The sequence below is a fragment of the Haliotis rubra genome, unplaced genomic scaffold (genome assembly GCF_003918875.1).
Source record: "Haliotis rubra isolate DU_JTF1 unplaced genomic scaffold, ASM391887v1 Scf534, whole genome shotgun sequence".
Lineage (NCBI taxonomy): Eukaryota > Metazoa > Mollusca > Gastropoda > Lepetellida > Haliotidae > Haliotis > Haliotis rubra.
Genome location: NW_025767229.1, coordinates 279,269 through 300,171, shown reverse-complemented (window position 1 = coordinate 300,171; position 20,903 = coordinate 279,269). Strand labels below are relative to the sequence as shown.

At 43.7% G+C, this 20,903-nt stretch overlaps 1 protein-coding gene across 8 annotated transcripts in view; it reads left to right on the top strand.

Annotated features, from left to right (window-relative positions):
• Positions 1 to 20,903, top strand: part of LOC124253178 (MAGUK p55 subfamily member 7-like) — a 121,555-nt gene that overhangs the window by 72,267 nt on the left and 28,385 nt on the right. For 7 of the 8 annotated variants that reach the window (XM_046686903.1, XM_046686902.1, XM_046686896.1 and 4 more), the window contains exons 3-12: positions 7,730 to 7,848; positions 8,477 to 8,548; positions 11,544 to 11,624; positions 11,983 to 12,114; positions 13,812 to 13,893; positions 14,969 to 15,054; positions 15,405 to 15,482; positions 15,945 to 16,141; positions 18,959 to 19,020; positions 20,472 to 20,558. In XM_046686903.1, the coding sequence (XP_046542859.1) occupies positions 7,730 to 7,848; positions 8,477 to 8,548; positions 11,544 to 11,624; positions 11,983 to 12,114; positions 13,812 to 13,893; positions 14,969 to 15,054; positions 15,405 to 15,482; positions 15,945 to 16,141; positions 18,959 to 19,020; positions 20,472 to 20,558 (996 nt within the window). The remainder of the gene's footprint in view (positions 1 to 7,729; positions 7,849 to 8,476; positions 8,549 to 11,543; positions 11,625 to 11,982; positions 12,115 to 13,811; positions 13,894 to 14,968; positions 15,055 to 15,404; positions 15,483 to 15,944; positions 16,142 to 18,958; positions 19,021 to 20,471; positions 20,559 to 20,903) is intronic. The other variant, XM_046686904.1, reaches the window with a different exon arrangement.

Here is a 20,903-nt window from a genome sequence, read left to right as displayed (position 1 = left end):
ACTCTGTAGCACCCTGTTTTATCTGTCATTGCCACCCTGCCATCTGTACAGCCTCCTACAGTAAACTACTCTGTAGCACCCTGTTTCTTATCTGTCATTGCTTCGTACAGCCTCCTACAGTAAACTACTCTGTAGCACCCTGTTTCTTATCTGTCATTGCCTCATACAGCCTCCTACAGTAAAGTACTCTGTAGCACCCTGTTTCTTATCTGTCATTGCCTCGTACAGCCTCCTACAGTAAACTACTCTGTAGCACCCTGTTTCTTATCTGTCATTGCTTCGTACAGCCTCCTACAGTAAACTACTCTGTAGCACCCCGTTTCTTATCTGTCATTGTCTCGTACAGCCTCCTACAGTGACCTACTCTGTAGCACCCTGTTTCTTATCTGTCATTGCTTCTCATACAGCCTCCTACAGTAAACTACTCTGTAGCACCCTGTTTCTTATCTGTCATTGCCTCGTACAGCCTCCTACAGTGACCTACTCTGTAGCACCCTGTTTCTTATCTGTCATTGCTTCGTACAGCCTCCTACAGTAACCTACTCTGTAGCACCCTGTTTCTTATCTGTCATTGTCTCGTACAGCCTCCCACAGTAAACTACTCTGTAGCACCCTGTTTCTTATCTGTCATTGCTTCGTACAGCCTCCTACAGTAAAGAACTCTGTAGCACCCCATTTCTTGGTTTGCAGTTGCTTCACTCGGCTTTGCATGCGGCTAACATCACCGGTGGAAACATTAAGTTTATATTTTTCCACGGATATAATGTCTCAGTTCGACTCACAATTAGACAGCGACACGGCAACGTTTGCAATGTTTACATTTCAGAATGCATCTGTGGTCAATGTCGCGTGACTGGTCAGCTTCATCTGGATGTACTGATCTAAACTTACATTGGTAGTAGAAATGTGACTTTCATATTGCCCCACGTTAATTACAGATGTAATTAGAGTAATGTGGAGAAGATATTTAACCCGAACCCGAACCAGAATCAAACTCTTTATCATTTGTTTGTTGGTTTTCGTGTGCCTTAATGTAGGGGTGCAGACACGTCAATAGAACAGCGTCGTCCTTGTACTTTAACTATATAATAGTTCAGGGTGAAAGTATGCTTTATTATTGCGCTGTACATGGGGTAGAGTGAACTGTATTTCTTAAATAACCATCACTATGAATTGAGATAGTGAGATATATATTAGCTGACTTCTGGTGGCAGTTGATGAAGAGTATCAAGTTGGATTATGGTCGAGCGTTCGATGAAGAGTATCAAGTTGGGTTACGGTCAAGCGTTTGGAAATGAAAGGTTAATTTGGGGGGCTGAGATGAGGCCAGTGATGTGGTTAGTCTGGGGATTGAGTTACCTGTCAGGCAGCAGTAGCACGCTGCTTGTCTGCACTCCTCCTCCTCCTCCGGACCAGGGATTGATCAGCCTCCATCACCACGCTGTCTGGGGCTGGCGACAGTTTACTACTTACAGAGGGGAATATATATCAGACATAGTTTTTACAGTAATGCAGTATAGAAGTGAAAATATTTATTGACAGTTTCTTATGATGGAAGGAAGAATGAAATTTGGTGGATACTGGTCCATGTTAGATTGGTTTGCAAATTTTGCCGACCCCAGAAAATTGATAGTTTGAAGAAACATGCATGACTATGATGCAGTTTTGGAATGAATATGTTTTTTTATATTTCCTGATAATTGTGCGCAGGATAGACAGTTGGTGTTCTGTAAAATATACTCCGACATCTAACAAGTTAATGTCATCCTGAGAAGAAAGGTTTAAATAGCTTCAGAACATGAAGCTATTAACTTTTCAATTCCTCTTGATGAGATAGACATGTTACTTGCCAAGCTGGAATATATATTCTGTATGATAAGATCAGTTTTATTGATATTTGTGGAAGACTGTCAATGTTGATGGATTTTGTCGGCAAAGCCAGTAGGTGTATGATGTGGTCTCTGCAACCTTGTACATTGACCGCCTCCATGGTGTAGTGGTTAGACTCCGGAGAGCAGAAGGTCGCGGGTTCGATCCCCGACTGCGTCATACCAAAAGACATTAAAATATGGTACTTGTTGGTCCCTGCCTGGCGCTCGGCAATTAATGGGTACAACAAGGACTGTTCGGCTCAGAGTCAGTATAATGTGTCTGAGTGGGGTATTCATGCTTCACTGCGGCATGGTATCTCAGTGGGCTAGCACTATAAAACCAGCTTAAGTCTCGTCTCGTCTCGTCTCGTCTCGTCTCTCGCCTCGCCTCCCCTCACACCAGACTATCAGGATATTTATCTGTGTTGTCATTTTACAGGTCATGTTTAAAAACACCCTTTTGGAGTTAACAAATAAATGACAACACTTCTGAAACTTCACACACAGCCAGTTTCACAGTACGGAGGTTTGAACTAACCTTGGTATGAAGCTTGTGGGCCATGGGTGGCACAGTGGTTGAGGTGCTGCACCCCCCTACTGACAAGTTGTGTCCTGTTGCTGGGGTCATGTCTGCACCCCCTTGTTGAAGGATGTGGAAACATGTACACCACTCATGTACTGACTTGACTCACATGATATGTGGGACATTGTTGAAGTAATAGTTCGGACTGATGCGACACAATCAAACCAAATCACTGTGTTATGGAGGAGGGAAGGGGAGAGGAGGGGCTATGATTCTTTGTTGAAAACCTGCAGAAAAACAAATAAAATAGTTGATTGCTGGACATCGTTTATATCCTGAAACAAAAAAATATGTTGTTATAAATCGCAATTCCCTGCAACCTTCCACTCTATGAATACACAATGCCCTCCCTGCCTGTCACATGTTCAGTGTCATTACCCTCTCTGTGCCTGTTATGTTCTAGCTGTCTTGCTATTTGTCTCCATATACATAGACTGTAGATGAGGTCCATTCTTGGGGGGAATTTAGATTGAAGTGTAGCTCCGACAGAAATACTGGCTACTTGGGGAACAGATACTTCCAGTAATATATATGTGAGAGATACAGTGAATGTGCACAATGTTGTACACTGGAGGTGTGAATACCAACACAGAAAGAATAAATGCAGTTGAACAGGATGAACTCAACTGAAACACAGAGTTTGTCTCTAACACGATATCTCTCACACGCACACCTTATGTCACACACACACACACACAGAGAATTTTTCTCTCACACACCATGTCGCACACACACACACACAGAGATCTAATTCTTAGCAATTTGTCCCTCTAGCACTTGAGTTTTGTGTTGTCGTTCTTCCTAGTGGTAATCCTGTCAATGTCCGCAGGAGTTATCTCCCCTAACAGAAGTATGGGAAAACTTGTACCAATTCCTGCACACATGTCACACATGCATGCATGTGTTTGTTTGTTTTCCGGAACAAAACAAACAATTTTGTCAAAATGTTTTGTTTAAGGTTTGGCTTCTTATTTGGTGTAGACTCCACTGGCCATTACTGAGGAAGCCTTGTCAGCAACTCTGAAGTCTTTTGGAGATTTGATAAAAGGTCTGGTGGATTGAATGTCAGCGATATCGCATCCTGGAGCGATAGGATCAACATTGCTGGTCTTCACCCCTCCTCATATGAGAGGCAGGTTGGAGTCTTGAGACATGGACCACAGTGGCCACTACTGTCACCTCAGCTGAGGTATTCCCTGAGATATAAAGCATGGCATTGATAGTTTGATGAGTATTCATCAAGTAGAAGTCACAGGTCGTATGGTCCGTGTGGACATGGGGCACCTGTTGGAGGTAGGCACCCAAAGGAGTTCAGCATCTGTTGGAGGACATCATAGCAGAGACAACAGGATTGGAGATAACAGTACATGCATGGAAAGATGTTCTGGTACAGGCCGCACAGACTTTGGAAGATGCTGCCTTTGACTAATGAAGCTGTCTCAGACTTCAACAGAGTAATCCCTATTTTAAGGGGTCCTGTAGCACCAGGCCAGACGAGGAAGTTCGGGGGAGTGGATCTCCGACAGGACGGCAGAAACAATCCCAAGTCTAATTCAAGGGGATATTGGAAAGGATTTCATACCAAGAAGGACGGACTTCCCAGACATTAGTAGCATGGATGTTGACCTTGGCTACAGACAATGATCATGCTCCGAGAACATTGGTATCAGCCCTGCAATGACAGCCATAGACTAGCTCTTGAACAAGAAGGCTGTCATCGAGTTACATGTTTTTGAGTCCGGACCAGGGTTTGGTATTCCTGGTCCCCAAGAAGGATTCAGCAGACCTCAGGATGATTATTGATCTGAAGGTCCTCAACCAGGAATGTCTGAGATGACCTCACAAGTTTCAGATGGAGTCCATATGGAACCTCAGACAGGGGACGGGGACTCTATAATCTCCATAGACCTGCAGAATGCGTATCTACATGTTCTGATCCATCCAGACTCTCAGAGATACCTACACTTTGGTGTCTAGGGAAGACTCTTCTAGTTTAAGGTTCTACCATTTGGAATATCAGTTTCTTCATGGCTGGTCATGATCTTCACAGCTCCAGTCCTAGCACATCTACATCTTCAAAGTATATGAATTCACCGGTAACTGGACAATTTCCTCTCTACAAATGCCGATGTTGATGCTTGTTTAGAAGACTCTCAATATTTGCTAGATTTCTTTGTGAATTTGGGGTTCCTTGTTCATCTGGAAAAGTCTGAGCTTCAACCCAAGAAAGAAATATATCACATAAATACGTGCGAACAACTAGTTACGGGTCCAGCAATGTGAGGGTCCCAGTCCATTCAGCTGTGAATGGTATCTCGTAAGGATGGGAAAGCCACATTAACTTGGTGCATCTAAATGGCTGCAAGAGTTATATGCCTCCCAGGGAGTTGAGATTGAAAAATATGATGTGCCGTTGAAACTGACATTCTATGATCGAGGGAAAAACAAAGCGCCTTTAAGCAGCCGAGCTGAGCTGGATATTGGCTCTTCAAATATCATATAATAATAATAATATATCGCAGCAATATGTGACACCAGTTGAGGCTTAGTTATCGAGAAGTCAAATCCAATTTTAGCAATCTCCTCACACTCCTTGTCAATGGATGTTGCTTCTAGGAGTTCTGAGTTCTGTGCGGAATTTTACATCTAGAGACTGTCCACATCTAAGATACAATCAAGATTGAATCAACCAGCATTGAGGGACACAGCTAGACTCTATGATAGTGAATACGGATCTGATGTTCAAATACCTTGCATGGTGGAATATTCCTGACATCATCCATGGGACTCTGATCACCTCCAATCACTACTCTGCAGATGCATCACTCACAGGACGACATCTTGAAGACAAAACAGTATCTGGATGTCCACATCAATGTTCATGATGGCCACATCAATGTTCATGATGGCAGCCCTCTAAGCTTTACAGCACTGGGCCTAAGGAACTCCATATATGATGCCATGGACAATTCCACAGTAGTAGCTTACATCAACAGGCTAGGGGTAACCAACTCTCAAGTGAGCGTACAAGCAAACTTTACTATTTAACGGTCAGTCTGGATTGCAGCATCCTGGCCAGACACATCCCTACCTGGATACAGTGTTAGAAGCCCATTTCAGGTGTCCCATGATGTGTAAGAAGCCCATTTCAGGTGTCCCACGATGTGTTAGAAGCCCATTTCAGGTGTCCCACAATGTGTTAGAAGCCCATTTCAGGTGTCCCACGATGTGTTAGAAGCCCACTTCAGGTGTCCCACGATGTGTTAGAAGCCCATTTCAGGTGTCCCACAATGTGTTAGAAGCCCATTTCAGGTGTCCCTCGATGTGTTAGAAGCCAATTTCAGGTGTCCCATGATGTGTTAGAAGCCCATTTCAGGTGTCCCACAATGTGTTAGAAGCCAATTTCAAGTGTCCCATGATGTGTTAGAAGCCCATTTCAGGTGTCCCTCGATGTGTTAGAAGCCAATTTCAGGTGTCCCATGATGTGTTAGAAGCCCATTTCAGGTGTCCCACAATGTGTTAGAAGCCCATTTCAGGTGTCCCACAATGTGTTAGAAGCCCATTTCAGGTGTCCCACGATGTGTTAGAAGCCCACTTCAGGTGTCCCACGATGTGTTAGAAGCCCATTTCAGGTGTCCCACAATGTGTTAGAAGCCCATTTCAGGTGTCCCATGATGTGTTAGAAGCCCACTTCAGGTGTCCCACGATGTGATGTTGCTGGATTAATGCTGAAAGCAGCTAAAACTAAACTCACTCACTGCAAGTCACAAACAGTTAGTCACACTCACACAGGTCTTTCTCACATGCACAGTCTGTGTCACACACATATCGCCTGTCTCATACAGAGATCTGTTTCACACACACAAGTCTGATGTTGTATGCATATTTTAACTGTTTCAGAAAATGATATTGTTACTATTTTCCACAAGTCATATTCTCTATGCCGATTGATGAAGATTTTATTTGGTGTCAAATGTTGTTTGTGGGGAAGGTGCACGTGTGGTGGAGGACATTTTGTCTGTGTGCTGAGGAGAAATGTGCACAGGATTAAAGGTGTTTTTGTCAGCGATATAGGCGTTAAATCAATAGGAGAACTGTTGGCTCAGGTTAACTTGATCAGCCTGACCAGACAGATGGTTTGACCGGGTGACTGGTTGTGGGGGTTTGATCGGAGAGGGGTGACTGGTTGTGGGGTTTGATAGGGGAGGGGTGACTGGCTGTGGTGTTTGATGGGGGAGGGGTGACTGGTTTTGGGGTTTGATGGGGAGGGGTGACTGGTTATGGTGTTTGATGGGAGAGGGGTGACTGGTTGTGGGGTTTGATGGGAGAGGGTGATTGGTTGTGGGGTTTGATGGGAGAGCGGTAACTGGTGGTGGTGTTTGATGGGAGAGGGGTGACTGGTTGTGCGGTTTGATGGGAGAGGGGTGACTGGTTGTGGTGTTTGGGATAGGGTGGGGTTTGAGGGGTGACTGGTTGTGGGGTTTGATGGGAGAGGGATGACTGGTTGTGGGGTTGGTGATAGGGGAGGGGTGACTGGTTGTGGGGTTTGATGGGAGGGGATGACTGGTTGTGGGGTTTGATAGGAGAGGGGTGATTGGTTGTGGTGTTTTGATAGGGAGGGGTGACTGGTTGTGGGGTTTGATAGGGGAGGGTGACTGGTTGTGGGGTTTGATGGGAGAGGGATGACTGGTTGTGGGGTTTGATGGGAGAGGGGTGACTGGTTGTGGTGTTTGATAGGGGAGGGGTGACTGGTTGTGGGGTTTGATGGGAGAGGGGTGATTGGTTGTGGTGTTTGATGGGGTGGGGTGACTGGTTGTGGGGTTTGATGGGAGAGGGATGACTGGTTGTGGTGTTTGATGGGAGGGGGAGGTGACTGGTTGTGGTGTTTTGATAGGGAGGGGTCACTGGTTGTGGTGTTTGATGGGGAGGGTGACTGGTTGTGGTGTTTGATGGGGGAGGGGTGACTGGTTGTGGTGTTTGATGGGAGAGGGGTGACTGGTTGTGGTGTTTTGATAGGGGAGGGTGACTGGTTGTGGTGTTTGATTAGGGAAAGGGTGACTGGCTGTGGGGGTTGATTGTCTTTGTTAGCCTGAACTGTATTTACTCTCACCCTGCCCTACATATTAATGATACCACAAGTAGACACTGAGTTCCCCCAAACCTGAACCCTGCCTAACAGTATCCTGTCCCCTGAGGTAGACATTGGTTACGCTGATGGCCTGTAATTGCCTTAAGGGACTTTATCAAATTATGTGATTCTCCGTCAACCTTCCAGATGCCCAGAAGCTCCTGACCGCGCTGCCGAGCCTGGAGACACGACTTCCCAGCAAGGGTCCTGAGATAGCGTTCCTTCATCGCTTCCTGCGCTCAAGGGACCTGCGGCTATTACTACATGTAAGTCAGCGTTATCACTGTTTACCATACAGAACAGTAATACAGATGTGATTCAAATTGTTCACCTGCTTACTTTTTGTTTTGGAGATATTTCTGAAGTGTTGAATAATAGCCTGCTATAACCGACAAAGATGCCCAGTTTCAATATTCGTATGTTTGCAGTTACCATGGTGACAGGTTTTTCAAGCTATCTGATATTAATTAAGAATAATGGATCAATGAAACTTTACTTATTGATGCTTGACATTACATGAATTCTTTCATTGAAACATTATGTTAAATGACATATTATATGATTTGCTGCACAACCAAAAATGTGGAATAACAAAAAAAAAAAAAAAAAAATGGCAACCAGTGTCTTGACGAATGATTAAACATGAATTTGACTCTTTGTACAGGACCAACTGTGAAGTTAAACAACAGTATTATTTGATGACAGACTCATCTAACAATTGCTCATAGTAAAGTGAAAAATAGTTTCATTTTCAAAAAGGTTTCTGAAAATGGTGTCCAGCCTTGTACTGTCCCTGAGGTCAGACACAGTTAGAGCACCTGGTGTCGTGGCACTGTTCACTGCCACAACGTCCCCACATGCTATTGATATCTAACACAATAGTATCTGTCACAGGTTTACCGATTACTTTCCACCAGTCCACAAGTCCGTCCTGTGGCAGAGTTTGCTGTGTCCCAAGCTGCTGATGTGAGTAGTCTTAACAGAGTTGTCTTCCTTGACTCATCCGGACACAAGTGCACCAGAGATAGATTCACAGCCTTGTCCCCTGTTGATATGAAAAATAGCAAAATAACTTTACATTTGTGGAGAATCTTTCAGTCAGAAGTCATATCCTAGGTAAACACTTCCAAGACTTATCCAAGAAAATATTTTCACTGGCAGTTTCTGGAATATTTTCTCATATGAATGTTCTTTCTTCATTTCTATTTGACCTGCAAAAAGGTTCATCACTTGCACTTGTCACTGTCTAGGTGTTCTGTGTGCCTGTAGGCTGTGGTATAACTGAACGATCGATGTGTTTGTTGCTGTCTAGGTGTTCTGTGTGCCTGTAGGATGTGGTATAACTGAATAATGTGGTGTTTGTTACTGTCTAGGTGTTCTGTGTGCCTGTAGGATGTGGTATAACTGAATAATGTGGTGTTTGTTGCTGTCTATGTGTTCTGTGTGCCTGTAGGATGTGCTATAACTGAATGATGTGTTTGTTGCTGTCTATGTGTTCTGTGTGCCTGTAGGATGTGGTATAACTGAATAATGTGTTTTGTTCTATGTGTTCCCGCTGTCTGTGTGTGGATGTGGTATAACTGAATGTGTGTTACTGTCTAGGTGTTCTGTGTGCCTGTAGGATGTGGTATAACTGAATAATGTGGTGTTTGTTGCTGTCTATGCGTTCTGTGTGCCTGTAGGATGTGGTATAACTGAATAATGTGGTGTTTGTTGCTGTCTAGGTGTTCTGTGTGCCTGTAGGCTGTGGTATAACTGAATGATGTGTTTGTTGCTGTCTATGCGTTCTGTGTGCCTGTAGGATGTGGTATAACTGAATAATGTGGTGTTTGTTGCTGTCTAGGTGTTCTGTGTGCCTGTAGGCTGTGGTATAACTGAATGATGTCTTTGTTGCTGTCTATGCGTTCTGTGTGCCTGTAGGATGTGGTATAACTGAATGATGTGGTGTTTGTTGCTGTCTAGGTGTTCTGTGTGCCTGTAGGCTGTGGTATAACTGAATGATGTGTTTGTTGCTGTCTATGCGTCCTGTGTGCCTGTAGGATGTGGTATAACTGAATAATGTGGTGTTTGTTGCTGTCTATGTGTTCCGTGTGCCTGTAGGATGTGGTATAACTGAATGATGTGTTTGTTGCTGTCTATGTGTTCTGTGTGCCTGTAGGCTGTGGTATAACTGAATGATGTGTTTGTTGCTGTCTATGTGTTCTGTGTGCCTGTAGGATGTGGTATAACTGAATGATGTGGTGTTTGTTACTGTCTAGGTGTTCTGTGTGCCTGTAGGATGTGGTATAACTGAATGATGTGTTTGTTGCTGTCTATGTGTTCTGTGTGCCTGTAGGATGTGGTATAACTGAATGATGTGTTTGTTGTTGTCTATGTGTTCTGTGTGCCTGTAGGATGTGGTATAACTGTGTGTGCCTGTAGGATGTGGTATAGGATGTGGTATAACTGAATAATGTGGTGTTTGTTACTGTCTATGTGTTCTGTGTGCCTGTAGGATGTGGTATAACTGAATGATGTGTTTGTTGCTGTCTATATGTTCTGTGTGCCTGTAGGATGTGGTATAACTGAATGATGTGTTTGTTGCTGTCTATGTGTTCTGTGTGCCTGTAGGATGTGGTATAACTGAATGATGTGGTGTTTGTTGCTGTCTAGGTGTTCTGTGTGCCTGTAGGCTGTGGTATAACTGAATGATGTGTATGTTGCTGTCTATGTGTTCTGTGTGCCTGTAGGATGTGGTATAACTGAATGATGTGTTTGTTGCTGTCTATGCGTTCTGTGTGCCTGTAGGATGTGGTATAACTGAATAATGTGGTGTTTGTTACTGTCTAGGTGTTCTGTGTGCCTGTAGGATGTGGTATAACTGAATGATGTGTTTGTTGCTGTCTATGTGTTCTGTGTGCCTGTAGGATGTGGTATAACTGAATGATGTGTTTGTTGTTGTCTATGTGTTCTGTGTGCCTGTAGGATGTGGTATAACTGAATAATGTGGTGTTTGTTACTGTCTAGGTGTTCTGTGTGCCTGTAGGATGTGGTATAACTGAATAATGTGGTGTTTGTTGCTGTCTATGCGTTCTGTGTGCCTGTAGGATGTGGTATCACTGAATAATGTGGTGTTTGTTGCTGTCTAGGTGTTCTGTGTGCCTGTAGGCTGTGGTATAACTGAATGATGTGTTTGTTACTGTCTATGCGTTCTGTGTGCCTGTAGGATGTGGTATAACTGAATAATGTGGTGTTTGTTACTGTCTAGGTGTTCTGTGTGCCTGTAGGATGTGGTATAACTGAATGATGTGTTTGTTGCTGTCTATGTATGTTCTGTGTGCCTGTAGGATGTGGTATAACTGAATGATGTGGTGTTTGTTGCTGTCTAGGTGTTCTGTGTGCCTGTAGGCTGTGGTATAACTGAATGATGTGTTTGTTGCTGTCTATGTCCTGTGTGCCTGTAGGATGTGGTATAACTGAATGATGTGTTTGTTGCTGTCTATGCGTTCTGTGTGCTGTGTGCCTGTAGGATGTGGTGTATAAACTGAATGATATGTTTGTTGCTTCTATATGTTCTGTGTGCCTAGGATGTGGGTATAACTGAATGATATGTTTGTTGCTGTCTATGTGTTCTGTGCCTGTAGGATGTGGTATAACTGAATGATGTGGTGTTTGTTGCTGTCTAGGTGTTCTGTGTGCCTGTAGGCTGTGGTATAACTGAATGATGTGTATGTTGCTGTCTATGTGTTCTGTGTGCCTGTAGGATGTGGTATAACTGAATGATGTGTTTGTTGCTGTCTATGCGTTCTGTGTGCCTGTAGGATGTGGTATAACTGAATAATGTGGTGTTTGTTACTGTCTAGGTGTTCTGTGTGCCTGTAGGATGTAGTATAACTGAATGATGTGTTTGTTGCTGTCTATGTGTTCTGTGTGCCTTTAGGATCTGGTATAACTGAATGATGATGTGTTTGTTGCTGTCTAGGTGTTCTGCTCCGTGCGATGCCAGGAGGAAGACCTGCGAGTACAAGAACTGCTTGACATCTTGTCTAAACCTCACCTACAGGTACAGACCTTGTAGCAAACAATATGGAAGGAAAGAACACTCTGAGTGTCTTCTGTTCTACTGTAGTTTTCCAAACTATGTACTTGGCCTGAAGAAGGTGGGAAGTAACTACACTGGCATTATTTATTGATTATATAACATCACTCCATAAAATGTCCTCTTATATTATTTCAACTGGCCATCATTTTATTTAATGGACACTACTTTTTACAAACAAATATTTTGAGCAGTGACCCTAAGGTTAGAAGGATATAGAATAAACTGCTTCCATTACTCACGAGATCACATTAAGAAACATTTAATGTCTTAATGTTAGGAACTGATGCTGACTGTAAATGTTTTGTATTCCTCGGTGCAGGCGTTGTTGTACACCCATGACAAGATCTCAAGGTCGGACTATTCACCTCAGGTCGGCCCGGTGGCGGAGGAAGTGGATGAAGATGAGGCTGCTGTCAAGGTCGTCAGACTCATTAAGAGCAATGAGCCACTGGTAGGCAGACAACCAATACAGATGTTACTTTAGTGAAATGTTGAAAATGCTATGACAAGACTTTTAAGAAATACCAGGCATATATTTTTCCTTTGTTTTCTTGGCATATTTGCGACTATTGTTGTTTTGTTAAATGGTTGAAGGGCGTGATGATACAGCTGATAGTGTATGTTGGTTGGTTGCAGGGTGTGACGATACAGCTGATAGTGTATGTTGATTGGTTGCAGGGCATGACGATACAGCTGATAGTGTATGTTGAATGGTTGCAGAGTGTGATGATACAGCTGATAGTGTATGTTGAATGGTTGCAGGGTGTGATGATACAGCTGATAGTGTATGTTGGTTGGTTGCAGGGTGTGACGATACAGCTGATAGTGTATGTTGATTGGTTGCAGGGCATGACGATACAGCTGATAGTGTATGTTGAATGGTTGCAGAGTGTGATGATACAGCTGAAAGTGTATGTTGATTGGTTGCAGGGCATGACGATACAGCTGATAGTGTATGTTGAATGGTTGCAGAGTATGACAATACAGCTGATAGTGTATGTTGGTTGGTTGCAGGGTGTGACGATACAGCTGATAGTGTATGTTGGTTGGTTGCAGGGCATGACGATACAGCTGATAGTGTATGTTGAATGGTTGCAGAGTGTGATGATACAGCTGATAGTGTATGTTGATTGGTTGCAGGGCATGACGATACAGCTGATAGTGTATGTTGAATGGTTGCAGAGTATGACAATACAGCTGATAGTGTATGTTGGTTGGTTGCAGGGTGTGACGATACAGCTGATAGTGTATGTTGATTGGTTGCAGGGCATGACGATACAGCTGATAGTGTATGTTGAATGGTTGCAGAGTGTGATGATACAGCTGATAGTGTATGTTGAATGGTTGCAGGGTGTGATGATACAGCTGATAGTGTATGTTGGTTGGTTGCAGGTTGTGACAATACAGCTGATAGTGTATGTTGAATGGTTGCAGGGAATAACGATACAGCTGATAGTGTATGTTGGTTGGTTGCAGGGTGTGATGATACAGCTGATAGTGTATGTTGAATGGTTGCAGGGAATAACGATACAGCTGATAGTGTATGTTGGTTGGTTGCAGGGTGTGATGATACAGCTGATAGTGTATGTTGGTTGGTTGCAGGATGTGACGATACAGCTGATAGTGTATGTTGATTGGTTGCAGGGAATAACGATACAGCTGATAGTGTATGTTGGTTGGTTGCAGGGTGTGACAATACAGCTGATAGTGTATGTTGGTTGGTTGCAGGGTGTGATGATACAGCTGATAGTGTATGTTGGTTGGTTGCAGGTTGTGACAATACAGCTGATAGTGTATGTTGGTTGGTTGCAGGGTGTGATGATACAGCTGATAGTGTATGTTGAATGGTTGCAGGGAATAACGATACAGCTGATAGTGTATGTTGGTTGGTTGCAGAGTGTGACGATACAGCTGATAGTGTATGTTGGTTGGTTGCAGGGTGTGGCGATACAGCTGATAGTGTATGTTGATTGGTTGCAGAGAGTGACGATACAGCTGATAGTGTATGTTGGTTGGTTGCAGGGTGTGATGATACAGCTGATTGTGTATGTTGATTGGTTGCAGAGTGTGACGATACAGCTGATAGTGTATGTTGATTGGTTGCAGGGTGTGACGATATAGCTGATAGTGTATGTTGGTTGGTTGCAGGGTGTGACGATTCAGCTGAATGAGGAATCTGGCAACATTGAGGTGGCGCGGGTGTTACATGGTGGAGCAGCAGACAGAAGTGGTAGGTGTGCTCAGCCTGGTGCATATCAAACAGATCGTTTAGTTTACTGTCAGTTTGGAGTAAGAATTTCCAGACCAATGTATTTTCACAAGGAAAGTTCAACATGGTCAGACTTGTGAGAAATAACTCAGGGAACTGTTTGGTAAAGCTTGGAAATCAAACACATCTTTAGGGAAGTTGCAGACATTGTTCACATGGACATGTGGTTTCATATGTAGAACATTATCTGATATTGTTCACATGGACACGTGGTGTCATTTGTAGAGCATTATCAGATATTGTTCAGACGGACATGTGGTTTCATATGTAGAACATTATCAGACATTGTTCACATGGACATGTGGTTTCATATGTAGAGCATTATCAGACATTGTTCACATTGACATGTGGTTTCATATGTAGAGCATTATCAGACATTGTTCACATGGACAGGTGGTTTCATATGTAGAGCATTATCCGACATTGTTCACATGGACATGTGGTTTCATATGTAGAGCATTATCAGAGATTGTTCACATGGACAGGTGGTTTCATATGTAGAGAATTATCAGATATTGTTCACATGGACATGTGGTGTCATATGTAGAACATTATCAGATATTGTTCACATGGACATGTGGTTTCATATGTAGAGCATTATCAGGCATTGTTCACATGGACAGGTGGTGTCATTTGTAGAGCATTATCAGACATTGTTCACATGGACAGGTGGTTTCATATGTAGAGCATTATCAGACATTGTTCACATGGAGATGCAGCCTCAGTTAAACGTCAATAACAGACACTATTTATATGGACTTTCAGCCTCAGCTGTATGGCCGTTCGTCCCCTGACATCTAATTTTGGGAGTCCCCAATACTCTCAAAATGATTTTAGGAGTCAAAGGCAGATATTTGAGAGTCAGTAACAAGTTTTAAAACATTTCAAACCATTAATGCATATACCTTTATATATGAAACTTGATTGGTTAAATAGTGTTATATGTAGCTATTCTAGATAAAATTCAGGAAATATGAAGGTCGAACAGTAGACTTTCTGAAATTTTCATTGTCGTGGCATGATGGTCTTTCAACAGGTCTGATCCATGTTGGGGATGAGGTCCACGAGGTCAATGGCGTGTGTGTGCGGGGATGCGATCCCAATGAGGTTGTTGACATTCTGGTGAGTAGTACTCTCAATATGTCCTGTTTCAAATATCATCTTGCAGATTGTAACTGATTTCATTATAACATATCATCGGCAGTATAAGATATGCTAACTGTCTGGCTTAAGCATTTAGAATTCATTGATTGAAAGTATCACTCATATGTTGGTCTTCATTTCCCAACTGGACCATCTGATAATGGTCTCAGTGCCAATAGTGGTCGTACAGTGTCCATAGCTATACAGTGTCAGTACAGTATCAAAACAGTGTCAGAACAGGGTCTGTACAAGATTTACAGTGTTAAAGCCTTGTACTTAACATGCTGATGTCTATAGCAGAGGCATGAATAGTGAGCTTGATGTTTTAGTCGAGAATAACTGGCCCTGTGACGCTGAAGCTGGTGCCAAGCAACTCCAAGAATGGCCCAGATCAACGCCAATGTCAGGTAAGTATCTCGCATAGGAGTGCTAATTGAGACGTTCTGAGCTTCATCTAGAAGGAATTGCATGATAATGAAATATTTACTATATGTTTGGGGTTACCTTTCTTGGCAAACTACAGATTCTTGTACACTTGTGGGTTCAGTTTGGGATTGGAACTCACGGTCTCAGTCACGACTGGTGGAGGCACTTTTCTCAGGTTCCCACTTTTGATTATCTGATTCACTGTAATAAACAAATAAAGATTTGAAAATAGCCTGGTATACAGTGATTTGGTGACATGATATGGACCTATCTTTATTGTATGAACACACAGAGACATGCAGTCATCTACACAATGTTTATGATGTGCTTGAAAACAAGTGTTTGGATTTTATTGTGACAAGATCCTATACTCTAATTACCACACATGATGCCATATCATAATACCTCACCTTATCTCACAATGTTGGCCCTAAATCTTTCAGATGAGAGTGAAGGCTCTGTTTGACTACACCCCGGAAACAGACACCACCAACCCTTGCCCAGAAGCTGGACTGGAGTTCAGAAGAGGGGATGTGCTTCACATTGTCAATCAAGATGACCCCACCTGGTGGCAAGCCAGGAAAGAAGGGGAGACAATCACTAGTGCTGGCCTCATTCCAAGTAAACAGCTCCAAGAGAGGTAACATGTTTCAGACAAGCAGTGAATCATCTCTCTCAGGAAGTCTCCAAGACTTTAACAGTTCCTTCCAATTCTTGTAGTATTAGGATCTAGTTTAATCTGGAAAAAAATGAAAATGTTCTAAATGTGGGGTAGTTTGAACATTGTCATCCAAGGATGCAAGTCATGTTGTTCTGCTGTTCCAGGGATGCTAGTAATGTTGTTCTGCTGTTCCAGGGATGCTAGTCATGTTGTTCTGCTGTTCCAGGGATGGTAGTCATGTTGTTCTGCTGTTCCAGGGATGCTAGTCATGTTGTTCTGCTGTTCCAGGGATGCTAGTCATGTTGTTCTGCTGTTCCAGGGATGCAAGTCATGTTGTTCTGCTGTTCCAGGGATGTTCCAGGGATGCTAGTCATGTTGCTCTGCTGTTCCAGGGATGCAAGTCATGTTGTTCTGCTGTTCCAGGGATGCTAGTCATGTTGCTCTGCTGTTCCAGGGATGCTAGTCATGTTGTTCTGCTGTTCCAGGCTATGTCCAGGGATGTTGTTGTTCTGCTGTTCCAGGGATGTTGTTCTGCTGTTCAGGGATGCTAGTCAATGTTGTTCTGCTGTTCCAGGGATGGTAGTCATGTTGTTCTGCTGTTCCAGGATGCTAAGTCATGTTGTTCTGCTGTTCCAGGGATGCAGTGTTGTTCTGCTGTTCCAGGGATGCTAGTCATGTTGTTCTGCTGTTCCAGGGATGCTTGTTCTGTGTTCATGTTCATGTTGTTCCTGCTGTTCAGGGATGGTAGTCATGTTGTTCTGCTGTTCCAGGTGTTCAGTGCTAGTCATGTTCTTGCTGTTCAGGATGCTAGGATGCTAGCTGTTTCCAGGGATGCAAGTCATGTTGTTCTGCTGTTCCAGGGATGCAAGTCATGTTGTCATTCTGCTGTTCCAGGGATGCAAGTATGTTGTTCTGCTGTTCCAGGGATGTTGCTCTGCTGTTCCAGGGATGCAAGTCATGTTGTTCTGCTGTTCCAGGGATGCAAGTCATGTAGGATGTCATGTTGTTCTTGCTAGCTGCGTTGCTTCTGCTGTTCCAGGGATGATGCAAGTCATGTTGTTCTGGTGTTCCAGGGATGCACGCCATGTTGTTCTGCTGTTCCAGGGATGCTAGTTGTCATGTTGGATGCTAGTCTGCTGTTCCAGGGATGCTGCTGTCAGGGATGTTGTTCTTGCTGTTCCAGGATGGTAGTCATGTTGTTCTGCTGTTCCAGGGATGCTAGTCATGTTGCTCTGCTGTTCTGTTCATGTTGTTCTGCTGCTCCAGGGATGCAAGTTCAGGGATGCAAGTCATGTTGTTCTGCTGTTCCAGGGATGCTAGTCATGTTGTTCTGCTGTTCCAGGATGCAAGTCATGTTGTTCTGCTGTTCCAGGGATGCAAGTCATGTTGTTCTGCTGTTCCAGGGATGCAAGTCATGTTGTTCAGGGATGCAAGTCATGTTGTTCTGCTGTTCCAGGGATGCAAGTCATGTTGTTCTGCTGTTCCAGGGATGCTAGTCATGTTGTTCTGCTGTTCCAGGGATGCAAGTCATGTTGTTCTGCTGTTCCAGGGATGCAAGTCATGTTGTTCTGCTGTTCCAGGATGATGTCATCATGTTGTTCTGCTGTTCCAGGGATGGTCATGTTTGTTCTGCTGTTCCAGGGATGCAAGTCATGTTGTTCTGCTGTTCCAGGGATGCAAGTCATGTTGTTCTGCTGTTCCAGGGATGCAAGTCATGTTGTTCTGCTGTTCCAGGGATGCAAGTCATGTTGTTCTGCTGTTCCAGGGATGGTAGTCATGTTGCTCTGCTGTTCCAGGGATGCAAGTCATGTTCTGCTGTTCTGCTGTTTGTTCTGCTGTTCAGGGATGCAGGTCATGTTGTTCTGCTGTTCCAGGGATGCTAGTCATGTTGTTCTGCTGTTCCAGGGATGCAAGTCATGTTGTTCTGCTGTTCCAGGGATGGTAGTCATGTTGTTCTGCTGTTCCAGGGATGTAATGTCTCTTCCAGGGATGCAAGTCATGTTGTTCTGCTGTTCCAGGGATGCATAGTCATGTTGTTCTGCTGTTCCAGGGATGGTAGTCATGTTGTTCTGCTGTTCCAGGGATGCAAGTCATGTTGTTCTGCTGTTCCAGGGATGGTAGTCATGTTGTTCTGCTGTTCCAGGGATGCAAGTCATGTTGTTCTGCTGTTCCAGGGATGCAAGTCATGTTGTTCTGCTGTTCCAGGGATGCAAGTCATGTTGTTCTGCTGTTCCAGGGATGCTAGTCATGTTGTTCTGCTGTTCCAGGGATGCAAGTCATGTTGTTCTGCTGTTCCAGGGATGCAAGTCATGTTGTTCTGCTGTTCCAGGGATGCAATGTCATGTTGTTCTGCTATTCCAGGGATGCAAGTCATGTTGTTCTGCTGTTGCAGGGATGCAAGTCATGTTGTTCTGCTGTTCCAGGGATGCAATGTCATGTTGTTCTGCTGTTCCAGGGATGCAAGTCATGTTGCTCTGCTGTTCCAGGGAAGCTAGTCATGTTGCTCTGGTGTTCCAGGGTTGGTAGTCATGTTGTTCTGCTGTTCCAGGGATGGTAGTCATGTCATTCTGCTGTTCCAGGGATGCTAGTCATGTTGTTCTGCTGTTCCAGGGATGGTAGTCATGTTGTTCTGCTGTTCCAGGGATGCAAGTCATGTTGTTCTGCTGTTCCAGGGATGCATGTCTTGTTGTTCTGCTGTTCCAGGGATGCAAGTCATGTTGCTCTGCTGTTCCAGGGATGCAAGTCATGTTGTTCTGCTGTTCCAGGGATGCAAGTCATGTTGTTTTGCTGTTCCAGGAACGAGATGCAGAGACGGGCTGAGGCGAAGGGTTCCCCCGGGCTTGTGCACAATGGGACAAGTGAGTTGGGAAGAGAGTCTGTATCATGTGTCTATACATCTGTCTCTTCTTCTGTGCCACAAATTGAGTCACCCTCCGAACTCTCAGTCAATGTATGTGCTGTGAAATATGCATCCATTTGAACATTAGGGATGATATATGTTACAGTTCAGGCAACAAAAAGTCAAGATGCATTATGTGTTTGCCAACAGTAGCAGGATTAGCTTGATGGATGAATGTTGTGAGGGAGTTGTCTGTAACCTTGCACGTCTGGTGCATGACATACACCAGAGACCACGTTGTCTGTAACCTGGCACGTCTGGTGCATGACAAACACCAGAGACCAAGTTGTCTGTAACCTGGCATGTCTAGTGCATGACAAACACCAGAGACCAAGTTGTCTGTAACCTGGCACGTCTAGTGCATGACAAACACCAGAGACCAAGTTATCTGTAACCTGGCACGTCTGGTGCATGACAAACACCAGAGACCAAGTTGTCTGTAACCTGGCATGTCTGGTGCATGACAAACACCAGAGAACAAGTTGTCTGTAACCTGGCATGTCTGGTGCATGACAAACACCAGAGACAAATCGTTACCATAGCAGAGTTAGGAGTTTGATCTGAGGCTGAATATTGCCGTTCAATTTAATTTCAATGTGTGGAGCTGATGCGACCATTACTTCCCAATGCTGCTGGTGAATGGGTCGAGGGTAGAGCATCATTAGCTTATAGAGGTGTAACAGCTGGCTAACGAACAAGATGATGTGTCAAGGGAATTGCTATTGAGGATTGTGGGGAGGAGTTTGTTTCAGAAATGATGCACATCTTCATATTTTGCTGTTACCTTTAATTTTTACGATCTGTGTGCTGCCACCACTCAGAAAAACCACATTACCTGGTTGAACATGTCATGTACCATGGTGAGGATGAGGATAGAAATGTTGAATAGTGTCGTTCCCACAGAATCACCTCCTTCTTTCTCTCCATTGTTACCTCAGTATGTGAAAAGGGTGTGTGTGTGTGTGTGTGGTGTGGGGGTGCAGGGGTGGTGTGTGGATGCGGGGGGTCGGGGTGGGGATGTGGTGTTTTTGGGGTTTTGCCGTATGCAGTTGGTGTAGTTGCACTAGTTATCCAGTAGTCCAGGTGGCTTCGTCAAATATATCTTGATGGCTGTCACTTTATACTAATATTTGTCCCTGGCTAAGTGTAGCAAATTTGAAAGTTTTATTTTTTCTGTTGTTGATGATTTGGTTTACAGATCTGTGAGAGTATTGAGTACACTATACACTGTCCTTGTGACTATGTGGAGTATTTGGTACACTAAGACGTAATTTCACCCACACATCAGACTCTGCCTGTCTGTTTCAGGCAAGCATTTCTTTGTAAGAATATCGTAATTTATGCTTTTTTTCATTCTTCACCTGTTCACAGCTCACATTCTGTTTCTCTTTGTTTGTGTCCCCTCTCCAGGACAACTGAGCCCATGTCGGTACAGTCCAAGAATTCCGCGCCAAAAGAAATTACGTAAAACAATGTACCATGCAGTTCAGAACGGAGGTACCTGGCTCAGTCATATTTTCTAACAATTCAGTAAATTAAATGCTGTGGTTGAGATCCTGTGTGAAAAATTACATATAAATAGTTGGAGCTTTTCATAGAATTTGTTTTATGTAAATTTTTCCATAATTTAGTTTTTCCTATAAAGTTGTGTGTATTTATTTGATTGGCTACAAGATTTCATGGGGGCGTTTGGAATGCTCGGAACCACAGCCTTTATTTATGTGTAATAGTAATGTTATACTTTTCTCTGCACATCTACCTGCATCTGCCTTGAGGTTTGTCAAACATCTTTCTTTGTGGATTACTGTAACACAGGTATTGTAGTATCAAGAACATAATCTG